Source organism: Carassius auratus, chromosome 30, assembly GCF_003368295.1.
Source record: "Carassius auratus strain Wakin chromosome 30, ASM336829v1, whole genome shotgun sequence".
NCBI lineage: Eukaryota > Metazoa > Chordata > Actinopteri > Cypriniformes > Cyprinidae > Carassius > Carassius auratus.
Genome location: NC_039272.1, coordinates 27,112,976 through 27,126,434, shown reverse-complemented (window position 1 = coordinate 27,126,434; position 13,459 = coordinate 27,112,976). Strand labels below are relative to the sequence as shown.

The window sequence follows — 13,459 nt, the reverse complement described above, 5'->3', positions numbered from 1 at the left end:
CAAGAAAATAAAAATAACAAAAATAAACTGTCTGCACACTAAAATCCTTCTGCAGAAGAAACATATTTTATTGTAAAGCTTATCATAAAATGTTTAAAAAAAAAAAAAAAAAAGCTTGCATGGATTATCTCAATACAGGAATTGTTCATGTGATCTGTAAAGTCTAAGCAAAACATGTCTGTATGCTCTCCACATTCTGACCTCCATTTTTATTTAGTCATGATCATGCTATTCTCATTTTCTCTCTTACAGGGCTCATGGCCCAGATGCAGTGCTGATGGCAGATGGACAGCAGAGTTTTCTGGTGGAGTTAACTCAGCCTCAGATGCTGCACATTGCTCAGCAGATAGCAGCAGGCATGGTATATCTGGCCTCACAGCATTTCGTGCACAGAGACCTGGCCACACGCAACTGCCTGGTGGGAGAGAACCTGCTTGTCAAGATAGGAGACTTTGGCATGTCTAGAGATGTGTACAGCACTGACTACTATAGGGTAAGTGTGAGTCGCCTTGGAAATCTCCATGTCACAGTGGTCCTTTTGGTCCAAGGAACCAAACATCTACTACAAACCTGAATGCATAACTGTATTATATATGATATTTTTTAAAGTACAGTAATCAAACAATTATATAACGTGTTTACAGCTTAGAATAAAAATGTAATACAGTAAATACTTCCTGTATAGGTACTGAAAGGCTTTTATTGCATTTGTTGTTTATCAATATGAATATTATCTATTCTATCTTAGTAAATGAAAATATATTACGTTTTTCTTCAGGTACCTCTTACAGGAAGAAAATCTGCTATTTGTGATTTGCATTACTTAAAAAAGAGCCAGCACTTCATTTCTGTGTGACAGAAAACAGAAGTGCAAAAAGAAAGACGTTGTCTTATATAAATAATGTTGTAGTGTCATTCTGTTAAAATAAACATACGGCAGTTGCATTTGCTGCAACTGACTGCTAGCACAAAAAGATACACACTGCAGCTTTATGTATTCTGAATCAAATCAGAAAAGATTACAGATGTGTATGCTATATTTTCATTGGTTGTTCAAACAAGCAACTGAAGGAAATCTAAGAGAAACAGAAAATAATCCACAGGGCCATGTCAGATTCTTGCTTGAACATTCCCACTCAAAAATGTTAATGCAAACATGGGCATATTGAGCAACAAATGACAGAAGCTCATTGCAGTCAAAGTCAGGGCCGCTCAAACAGAACATTGTTTTGAAAATGCCACAAACTACAGTGTTACACTCCTCACATTGTGCTTTCCAGCAGTTCAGCCAACTGTCAGAGATTCTCTGGGAGCACTTGTTTAATCTAAAGTTAGTTCTGGCTTGGGTCATTTCCTGATCCCAGCCTCTCCTTTCTGTTTCCTGACTTTTTCATTCAGAAAGAAAGAAAGATCAGTTGAACCTCTGTTGAATCTAATTTCTGTGAATCTGAGAAATGTATATGAACACAATGGATGAACACAAAAAAACTAAATGCAATGTCCTTAATGGATAATATAACTATATACTGTTGTTTTGTCTTTCATTATTATGGTTTATTATGACTAATGACTATATAACAGCTGATTAAATACTGTAAATATGAAAGTGCCTCAAAAACCAACAGTTCCTCACAGTGAGTTCATCCAGAAAAAGCCCGGACCATCTGACACTCAAGGGCTCTCCCAAACCTGCATCCTGCCAACACAGCCGGAAACACTCTGCTGTGTCAGCAGCCGTGTGTGTGTGTGTGTGAGAGAGAGAGAGCGAGAGAGAAAGATGAAGGAATATCAGCTCCCTCTGTTGTATAACAATAGAAAACACAGGATTTTTTTCATTGCATGATCACTAGGAAGTTTTGCAACAATTAATGTATTGTGGCAAAAACACTATAGTGGTTATACGTACAGTTTTATGCTATAAAATACCCAAGAAAGAAAGAATTATACCCAGAATTACAGAAAATTAAAGTAAGTAAGTAAGCTTTATTTCTATAGCACTTTTCACAGACAAAAAAGTCACAAAGTGCTTCACAAAATTAAATTAAAATATACACTTAACAGATATACTCATGCACATAACATACAAAAATACACAGATACACAAAAACATACAAAACCATATTGCTAATTAAATGCTTGTCTAAAAAGATGCGTCTTAAGGCATTTTTTAAAAGCTTCCACTGAATCCAAAGCTCTCAAGGCTAATGGAAGGGAGTTCCAGAGCCTTGGAGCCACCACACAGAAGGCTCGGTCACCTCTTGTTTTAAAACGTGTTCTAGGAACAGTTAAAAGGTCTTGACCAGAAGACCTCAAAGAGCGACCAGAAGTGTATACATGCAGTATATCCTGGATATAAGAGGGAGCCTGATCATGCAAGGCTCTGTAAGTAATGGTTAAAATTTTAAACTGTACTCTAAAACTAATTGGAAGCCAATGTAGAGCCTTAAGTATAGGTGTAATATGTGTTCTTCTGTTGGTCTTATTCAAAAGTCTTGCAGCTGCATTCTGTACCACTTGCAACTTGTCCATAGAGGATTTGTTTAAACAAGTGTACAGTACATTGCAAAAGTCAAGACGAGAAGAAATAAAAGCATGAATAAGCATCTCCATCTCTTTTTTAGAAACCACAGATCTAATCTTAGCGATGTTCCTGAGATGGAAAAAACAGGAACGAACCACAGATTTTACATGACTGCTAAAACACATAGATTTATCAAAAATGACACCCAAATTTCGCACAACATTACAGTCCAAAGATGATAGATCCCCAATTTCCTGCCTTATCCTAGGAATAATGTTATCTGGTGCAAAAATCAGCACCTCAGTTTTGTCTGGATTTAGTTGCAGAAAATTATCTGCCATCCAATTTTTAATGGAGGCTAAGCAATTGTGCAACAAGGACAGTTTGTCCAACCTATCAGGGCTAAAAGATAAATATAATTGAATATCATCAGCATAACAATGGTATGATATTTCCCCAAAACTACCAATTATCTTCCCAAGAGGAAGCATATACAGGCTGAACAGCAGAGGGCCAAGCACAGAACCCTGGGGCACACCACAAGACAAAGGAGCAGAGTCTGACATATATGTTCCTACGGACACAGAGAAACTCCTGTCTGAAAGATAGGAGGAAAACCAATCCAGAGCTGATCCAGTAATGCCCACAGTTGTTTTCAGTCTATCAATCATAGTGCAGTGATCCACGGTATCAAACGCCGCACTAAGATATAATAGAACCAGCACAGAGCATTTACCCCCATCAGCAGCCATCAAAATGTCATTTGAAACCCTAAGGAGGGCAGTCTCAGTTGAATGATTTTTACGAAAACCAGACTGAAACTTATCAAGGATATTATGGGAATCCAAAACATTATTTAGCTGCTTCGCAACAACCTTTTCTAAAATTTTAGAAAGAAAGGGCAACTTAGAAATAGGCCTGTAGTTTTTAAATGAAGCTGCATCAAGATTATTCTTTTTCAAGATAGGCTGAACAACAGCATGCTTAAAGCAGCTAGGAACCTGGCCCAACTGAAGAGATAGGTTTAAAATTGAAACCAAACATGGGCCCAGATGATTTATGGATTTTAAAAGTAAAGTAGTAGGTAAAATATCAACAGGGCTTTGAGATGGTCTCATCGAGCCCACTAATTCCATGATGTCATTCAGGGTAATAGGGCAGAAAGAGTCCAATATTGAAGGTCTATGATCTTTAACTATATGATGGTTAGCTGATGGAACCAAGCCTGCCCTGACAGCTCTAACCTTGTCCATAAAATGAAACAAAAAGCGATTGCAGTCAACATTTGCAAACACAGGGACAATACATGCAGCAGGAGAAACAATGTTGTTAATAGTTTCAAAGAGAGCTTTTGGATTCTTTTTACAGGCAGAAATCAGATTAGTAAAATAAGAGGCTCTAGCCTCTTTAATCATTTTGTGTAAGTCCCTATAGAGCTCTTTAAGATACAATCGGTGAACTTGTAGCTGAGTCGCTTTCCATAAGCGCTCAGTTCTCCGACAAACATGCCTTAAGCTACGAATGGCGTCATTAATCCACGGTGATGTATTGACAGATGAAATTTCTCTAGTTTTAAAAGGTGCCACTTTGTCCAACAACACAGTACAGTGATCATTAAAAGCCTGTGCACAAGCGTCTACATCTTTCGAAATAAGAACCAGGCTTGAGTCGAATGCAGCTGAAAATTTCTCAACAGTACACTGGTTAATCAAACGTGAACAGGACTCCCGTTTTGCAGGGAGAGGATCCTCATCACACACAAGATCAAAAAAGATGCAATTGTGATCACTTATAAAAACATCTTCAATACAGACATTATTAATATTTACACCATAAGAAAAGACCAGATCAAGCGTATGTCCCTTGTTGTGCGTAGGGCCAACTACATGCTGAGTGAAGTTAAAAGATTCAGTAATATTTACAAATTCAGAAACATTTGTACAAGTATCATTATCCACATGGATATTAAAATCGCCAACAATAATCACTCTATCCAGCTTAATAATAGATGATAAGAAGTCAGAAAAATCAATGAGAAAAGAGGCCGCTGGCCCAGGTGGTCGGTACACTAGAATACAATAAAATGAGTTTGAGCGACCCACCTTAATCATCTGTAATTCAAAAGAAGAGTACGTGTCAGCGCTCACTGACTGGCAGATAAAATGTCTTTTAAAAACCACAGCAAGACCTCCACCCCGACCTGTGAGTCTTGGCGTGCTGATAAAATTACAGTCCATAGGACAGAGTTCATTTAAGTAATAGTATTCCATATTCCGTTGCCAAGTCTCCGTAAGCAACATAAAATCCATGCTTTTGGAGGTAAATAAATCGCAGAGCAGAAGAGACTTGTTTGCAATTGAACGAGCATTTATCAGACCCATCCTGAGCGGTGCAGGAACACCTGAAGCAGAGAAAGAGGCTCGTGGCAGCGACCTCAGATTTACCAAACACACACCACGACCAGAGGTAGAGTTTCTCTGGTACACCGGAACCAGAGCCATGGGGACATCAGAGAAGACAGAATAAAGACATGAAGGTCTGTGGTTGAAGTCCAAGATCCCCAGTTTAAAGAGTTTTTTCAATTGAATCTGTCTCCCTGCCCTTCTTCCTCGCTTTCTCCGCCGTTTATTTGTAGGTCGTATTAGGCCCTCTTCATGCCGCGTACGGACAGCATTTTCAGTCGGACGTGTGAACGGGGCTGCAAACTTGTCAATACCACTCCAGATATATCCGTCCCCGCACTCCACCATGGAAGATCGGATTAATAGCAATGTTTGGCGATCATACACCCATGCAGTAGACACAACTTTTGTTGACAAACTTAGTAGCAGTATGGCGCAGAAAACAAACAAAATGAATCGGGATGAACAACCAGCCACAGAGGCAAAGCCAAACACAGGCGCCATCTTGACAGGAAGTGGAAGTGGAAGTTTAACAATAAATTCCTCATGTTCCTCACAAAGCTATTCTATGGGTTCATAAGTCTTGGTATTTACAACACATGAGGATTTACATTTGATCATTTCCATTTTTATTTTTTATATATATATATATATATATATTGCGGTTGCACTTTATTTTACAGTATATTTATTGAGTAATATGACTACTTAGGAAAAAGGACTGGTTCAAGAGTAGTAACCTAATTATTTCCCACTTATTGTAAATCCTCTAGTTAGTAAGTATACAGTATGTACACTTCTGTAGAAAATGTATTTGGAATAAGTTATGCTCACCAAGACTGCATTTATTTGATTAAAAATACAGTAAAACATTAATATTGAGAAATATTATAACAACTGTTTTCTATTTCAATATATTTTATAATTTCATTTATTCCTGTTATGGCAAAGCAGCATTTTCAGCATCCATTACTGTAGGTTTGAGTGTTACATTGTCCTTCAGAAATCATTCTAATATGCTGAGTCCCAGTTTTTCTGCTTAATGTTTTTGTTAAAAAATGTGGATTGTTCAGGCCAATTCACACTTTACCAACAGACGTGTTCTTTGGGTTTAGCCAGATATGTGTGCTAGCCCTGTCTGTTGCTATTCATCAGTGCTTGGTTTTCACCAATTTTACATGTTGGAATCTGCATTTGTAGGGTCTTGGAATTTAAAAAAAAAGTGGCATACTGTCATCTGGACATTGGTTTATTTCTCTTGGTATGGTGTGGCTTAGCCTTTAGCTGAATAGGAAAAGTTCTACCAACATTCATTGTATAAATCAACCATTTGAAATGCTACAAGTGATATACAGTAGGAAAAAAATGCATCTTCATTTTTAAAAAATGTGTTAAATATTATATTTAACAATGTTATTAAATAATAATTTTAGTTTTTAAAAATTAATAATGAGTGTTAGAGAATGGGTACAAGAACACAATATAGGTAAAAGAAAAAAACTAAATCTCATACAGTATTAGCAGATTACAAGGTGCTGATATATTGTCCATCCCTAAAAATGATTTAGTTTACTTTGCTTATTATGGAGACACTAGAATTGAAACGATAGGAAATGGATTTAATAAATTCATGTGCATCTGTATCTCTAATTTCAGGTGGGTGGTCACACCATGCTGCCCATCCGCTGGATGCCCCCAGAGAGCATCATGTACAGGAGATTCACCACAGAGAGTGACGTGTGGAGTTTGGGTGTGGTCCTCTGGGAAATATTCACATATGGCAAGCAACCCTGGTACCAGCTTTCAAACAACGAGGTAAGACACATCACTCTTAAACAGTCATACCTAACGTGTATTTCATAAGTAGGAATGGAAGTCCTCAAGAAATATATACCAGTTATTCATAGAGTGATAGGTTTGTCCCCAAAAGTACTCACTGTATCAACCCAGTACCTTGTAAAAATGAGTTTCTAGGCAGACTGATGCACTCTTAGTGGAGCCTGTGTTCAGTTGTAGTTCTGGACCCTGTTTCTGCTGCCTCCTGCAGGTGATCGAGTGTATCACACAGGGTCGGGTGTTGCAGAGACCTCGTACTTGCCCCAAAGAGGTGTATGACCTGATGCTGGGCTGCTGGCAGAGGGAGCCCTACATGAGACTCAACATCAGAGAAATCCACAACCTGCTCCAGAGCCTAGCCAAGGCCTCGCCTGTTTACTTGGACATTCTGGGCTGATCCGTTTGCCAGTATGGGTGTGTATATGTGTAAGAAAAGTGTGTGTGAATGTGTGGTATAAAAGGAGTTAAGGATGGTTTCGAGATGAGTGATTGAATATAGATGTGTGTGCTTCTCTGTGTGTGTGTGTTCATGCTTCAGCACTCTAACCACATGGACTAAAAGGCCTTAAAGTTCACTGTGTGCATTGCTTCAAGTTTTCCCACATGTGGACAGGTCCATCTATCGTGCATCAATATGTTTTCTAAAAACCATAAATAAGTCTAAAAACAGAAACATCGGATTGTTGTAAATATGCATCAGAGACAATGCAGACCTTTTGTTTAACAACCTTTTTGAAAAAGGTCATTTGGTTTGGAAAGTTTGTATTTGTTTTTCTCTTATCATTTTGTTTATCGAGATGGACAAAATTCGGACTTGATGAGGACCCAGTCATTAGCACAACGCCCTGGCGTCATTCTGGCAGACTTGCAGATCGCGATACTACTCATAACGCAAACTATCAAGTTACAATCATAACACATCGGATCTAATTGTAGACTTTTCTGTGCCAGTTTTTGATGTCTATAATGCTGGGGTGAAAGGCGTTTTTGGACATCTTGGTGCGCCCCATCTTACTCAGCGCAAACTTCATAATAGAAGCACAGCGACAAAGAAGCCTTTTTTTCTTCGGAAGAGGCTTGAGGTTGTACAGAGTGTTTGGAGTAAGTACAGAAGCAAAGTCACCAGCACTGGCACTTAACTATTTTCTGAGACTTTGTTTGGCTCCCCGGCCATAGTTTTGATTCAAAGGGCACTTGTCTCTCTAACTGAGGTTTGAAGAACAATGGGAAGATGCTGTTCTTGTTTCAATGGTAACAGTCTTTTTTTTTTACGTTAGGGTGCTTACACACTAGAAAACATTTTTACGGAACACTTGATGGATAGAAATCTGCAAGATTTGTGTTTTTGAGGGTGTGGAAAAAGCCATTTATCCTAAATATTTCCCTGCCTTTGACCCTAGAGGCTGGAATAGGTTCCAGCATCCCTGCGACCTACATCGGACAAGCGGCTTTGGATTATGGGTGGATGGAAAGAGCCTGAGCTGTTTGAAATAAAATGGAAATAAAGCCAATTGGATTTCTGAAAGCACAATTGAACCCGCCTCCCTGGGATTCTCAGTAGTAAACAGATCCCTGCGTTATAGCCAAAGTACAAATTCCCTCCCCTTTTGGTCACATAACTGATCATCGAACTATTCTGATCATCCCACTATTCTCTGACATAAGAGTGAACTAGTGTTTAGGCACCCTTCATCATCATCATGTTGCAATCTTATGGACTGAAGATTTATTTCAGACCTGTTTCTGAGGAGTATATCCATAGATGTTGTTCATAACACAACAGACCTTCCTGATCAGCTGGAGTTGATTGCTCTCAGATTATTCATTATTATCTGTTTATGTATCAACTGCGAAATAACTGCTAAATAATATGTGTATGTGATAATCTATGATCGATTTGTTTTCTTTGTATTGTGGGCCATTTCAAAGCGATGGGCACTGTGAATTAAATGTTCATGTGAGAATGATTCGAGTCAGGCTGTCCCTGAGGTCACGACAGGAAGACCCTATGAAGGGACCGTCCAGATTCAACCGGTGTGTTTCAACTCCTCTTAAACAAGTTACCAGAGGAGGACTGCAAAGGACTGAATGACAAATACAATTGTCATTACACTACAAAGTGCATTCAGACAGTATTCAGATCCCTTCATTTTTGTCACATTTTATGTTGTAGCCCTATGATAAAATGTATTTTTTTCCCACTCTCCTTACACCACATAGCAAAAACAAATCTGTGAAAACTGCATATTTATTAAAAGAAAAAAACCACAAATATCTCAACAATTTAAGTATTCAGACCCTCAAAGGGATAATTCACCCCAAAATGAAAATGTTGTCATTAATCACTTACCCCCATGTCGTTCCAAACCCTTAAAAGCTTAGTTCGTCTTTTGGAACACTTGTGACTGGAGGCTGGTGACTGTCCCATAGACTGCCAAGTAAATTACACTGTCAAGCATCGTCAGAATAGTCCATCTGCCATCAGTGGTTCAACTGTAGAGTTATGAAGCAACAACATTACTTTTTGTGCGCAAAGAAAAAAACAAAATAACGACTTTATTCGACAAAACATAAGCTGCCTGTGTACAGCTCATATTCTCCAAAATGGCGCTATGCTGACATAGAGAGAGACAGAGGGGACAAATTGTTGAATAATTTCATTATTTTTGAGTTATTCATATACAAAAAGTATTCTCTTCACTTCATAACATTATGGTTGAACCACTAATGGCAAATGGATTATTCTGACAATGATTTTCACACTTTTCTGTATGAAAGAATCTTCTCTGTAGATCCTTTGAATCTGTCAGGTTGGATGAGAACCATTGGTGGAAAGAGATTTTTATGTTTGGATACAAGCCTGAGCTCTAGCTTGATCCCTCATTGAACATTCATAGGGTCATCGCTAAACTACTGCATTATATGTGGTAAGGAGTTTAGATTAATGAGGTGAAAAATTTATTTTAGTATGAAGGTGAGGTCACAATTAAAATTCCGCAAATTTTCACAGGTGAAATCCAGTCTTTTTTACAAACATGAAGAAATTAAGGAGTCTGAATACTTTCTGAATCCACTGTAATCATTTCTATAGTGCTGTTTCTATAGTTACTCCAGGGCTACAGTATTCGACTTGTCCTCCTCTGCCAATGTAAATGTTTTTCATCAATTCTGATCGATGGGGCTCCTCGTGGACCCCAGCAAAGCAACACATTTTGCACTGACTGACTGATTCTTCGGAGTGTGAAGTACCAGAGATGTGTTGCTTTGAGAGCGTTTGTATATATGCAATTAGACTGTAAATACACGAGCAGGATCAATCATTCTGTGTACACTGATGTCAAATTCTTTCCAAACAGTACACTGGCAGGACCTACTTTCAACAGCCGACTTTACATGAGACATCATGAGTTGTCAAACAATGTTTAATCGAGTCAACTGTTGGTCATTATGGTCATGATCTTTTTGAGCAGTGACTTATGACCTTTTAGAGCTTTGCACTTTCTTTATAGATATACTGCTCATATTTTTGTAGTTTTCACCCTACAATTGTAAGCACTGCAAAAAAAAAAAAAAAAAAAAGAAAGAAAAAAAAAGGAAAAAGATGCTAACAAGTTTTCTTGGTGTTGCAGACTGACTATATGAAGACTTTGTTGAACAAATTACTTTTTCTTTTTTTGCTATACAGATTTCTGTGTTCTAATAGCCAGCCTGTACTTTATAATCCATTCTGTACAGTTCTAATATATGTCTATATAATAGTATGTTCTCTCTATATGTTCTGTTTCAAACAGGCATCATGTCAAATGTGTGACATTGTAAAAGGAAGAAAAACATGTCTAATGGGTCTCCGGCAATATGTGTGTAAACTGTTTATTTTGCGTGACAATGTAAAAAAGTTTTTTTTTTTTCTTTTCTCATGTGGTTGTCATAATAAAAGTATGATTTGATTTTATATATATGAAGAGTTCAGATGCAAAAGCCTCTAAATGCCATCTGAAATTTTCATCTAAAATTAGGATTTTTATCAAGTTTCTATACTTATGTTCAGTTATTTCACTTTAATAGCCTGGAAAAGGACCTGCACATTGCCACTAAAGTAAAATGACTCAACCTATGCATTAGGAGCTTAATAAAAATCCTAATTTTAGATGAAAATTTCAGATGGCATTTAGAGGCTTTTGCATCTGAACTCTTCATATATATATATATATATATATATATATATATATATATATATATGTGTGTGTGTGTGTGTGTGTGTGTGTGTGTGTGTGTGTAATTAATCAACTAACCTTTTACCCTGTGTAGTAAACAATTTGATATTATCGATGCTTACCGTTTCCTTTTTTACACGTCCAGGGGGAAAGAGCCAATAGAACCCCTATCCTCATTTTATTTCTGGAAAGCTCTAAACATTTTATACGGATGAAGAACTGTGACTGCATACTGGAACACTGTTTATGCATTATTTTGTAAGCCAGGATTTTATGCTCTGTCGGGTGAATCTCAATTACACTGTCCCGGTCAGTCCAAAAGAGAAACAATACATGAAAACATAAGCCCATTTAAGGTCAATTAAGCTCTTCGTTTTTTTTTTTTTTTTTTTAATGTTGGGATAAAATATATCCTGCACATTTCTTTGTTAAATGCACCAATTTAGGCAACTGGAATTAAACGTTTAAATTGTATTTTTTTCGGATCACTGGTTGTGAGTGAATGTGTGTGTGTGTGTGTGTGTGTGCGAGCGTGTGCTCCCGGCAGACTCAATCTCTCATGGCTTTAGGTGTCAGTACTCTTATGCTTGTGCATCCTGTGAGCTTCTCTGCAATCAGTGGAAATTTTCCTTGTAATACTGTGCATTTAATAAAACTGGTATGTCTTTCTAGATTGTGTATAATGTTGCAAATTTTAATCATAACTAACAACTATGCAGATAGAAATATTAAGAGAGAAATAGACACATGCACAACCACACAAACGTGTGTATATATCTTTCTTTATATCTATATAAACATGCACACACACACATATATATATATATATATATATAAAACCAGTCTGGTTTCAGAAGTGGACATTCAACAGAGGCTCTCAGTTATTGAAGCCCTAAAAATGGCAAGAGCAGATTCGATACTTATCTTGCTTGACCTGTCCTCTGCTTTTGACACGGTTAAGATCCTCCTGTCAAACCTGGCAAAGGGCATCTCAGGAAACACATTCTAGTGGTTTTTGAGTCTTACCTCTCAGATAGATCCTTCAAGGTAGCTTGGAGAGGTGAGGTGTCCAAGTCAAAAAATCTAACTACTGGGGTGCCTCTGGGCTCAGTTCTTGGACCACTTCTTTTCTCTGTCTACATGGCATCATTAGGTTCTGTCATTCAGAAACATGGCTTTTCATACCACTGCTATGCTGATGGCACTCAACTCTACCTTTCATTCCATCTTGATCATCCAATGATTGCTACTTGCACCTCAGCATGTCTAACAGACATTTCTTTCTGGATGAAGAGCCATCACCTTCAACTCAACCTTGCCAAGACAGAACTGCTTGTGATTCCAGCAAACCCATCGTTTCATCACAATGTCACGATCCAGTTAGGCACATCAACTATAACTCCTTCAAAAACAGCCAGAAACCTTTGAGTTATGATTGATGATCAGCTGACTTTCTCAGACCACATTGCTAAAACTGTCCGATCCTGCAGATTTGCTTTATTCAACATCAAGAAGATCAGGCCCTTTATTTTCGGAACATACTGCACAACTCCTTATTCAAGCTCTTGTTCTGTCCACGCTGGACTATTGCAGTGCTATCTTGGCAGGTCTTCCAGCCAATTCCATTCAAACCTTTAAAATTAATTCAGAACGTGGCAGCAAGATTAATTTTTAATTAGCCGAAAAGAATACACATCACACCTCTGTTTATCAATTTGCACTGGCTACCAATAGCTGCTCGAATAAAATTCAAGGCGTTGTTTGCCTAAAAAACTACCACTGGGTCTGCATCCTTTTACGTACATTCATTACTTCAGATTCATGTGCCCTCTAGAAGCTTGTGTTCTGCAAGTGAATGGTGCATTATTGTGCCTTCCCAAAGAGGAACAAAATCTTACATTAAATGTTCCCTCCTGGTGAAATGACCTGCCCAACTCAATCTGAGCATCTTCAAGAATCGGCTAAAAAAACACCTCTTCCATCTTTATTTGACCCTCTAACTCGAGCACTTTCTATTCTAATTCTATTCTTAAAATGATATTAATTTACTGATTTTTTTCTAAAAAAAAAAAAAAAAAAAAAAAAAAAAGCTATAAAGAAAGATACATCAATATACACACATGTTGGTGTGGTTGTGCATGAGTGCCTATTTCTCTCTCTTTATATTTTGTGCAATTGTTAGGATTTAAAATAGTTATTTATTCCCGTAATGGCAAGGCTGAATTTTCAGCAGCCATTACTGCGGTCTTCAGTGTCATATGATTGTGCAGAAATCTTTACTGTCATTTATGGTTAAAAAAAATATATATATTTTTTTTTCTGTTGGTATATTTAACAAAAATATTAATCTTTTCATAGCTAGAAAATACAATTGTGCATAAAATTATGCATAATTCATGTCACAACAATGTAGCAAAATAAACTAGTTTACTATGTACTACAATAACACTTATTTTTCTCCATTCTATTTTTATGAAAGTGAAGAA

The 13,459-nt window shown here is 37.5% G+C and overlaps 1 protein-coding gene across 1 annotated transcript in view; it reads left to right on the top strand.

Moving 5' to 3' along the window:
- Nucleotides 1-10,705, top strand: part of LOC113049835 (BDNF/NT-3 growth factors receptor-like) — a 39,861-nt gene extending 29,156 nt beyond the window's left edge. The window contains exons 16-18 of the mRNA XM_026212496.1: nucleotides 253-493; nucleotides 6,580-6,738; nucleotides 6,971-10,705. Of these exons, the coding sequence (XP_026068281.1) occupies nucleotides 253-493; nucleotides 6,580-6,738; nucleotides 6,971-7,156 (586 nt within the window). The 3' untranslated portion in view covers nucleotides 7,157-10,705. The remainder of the gene's footprint in view (nucleotides 1-252; nucleotides 494-6,579; nucleotides 6,739-6,970) is intronic.
- The last annotated feature ends 2,754 nt before the right edge of the window (nucleotides 10,706-13,459 follow it).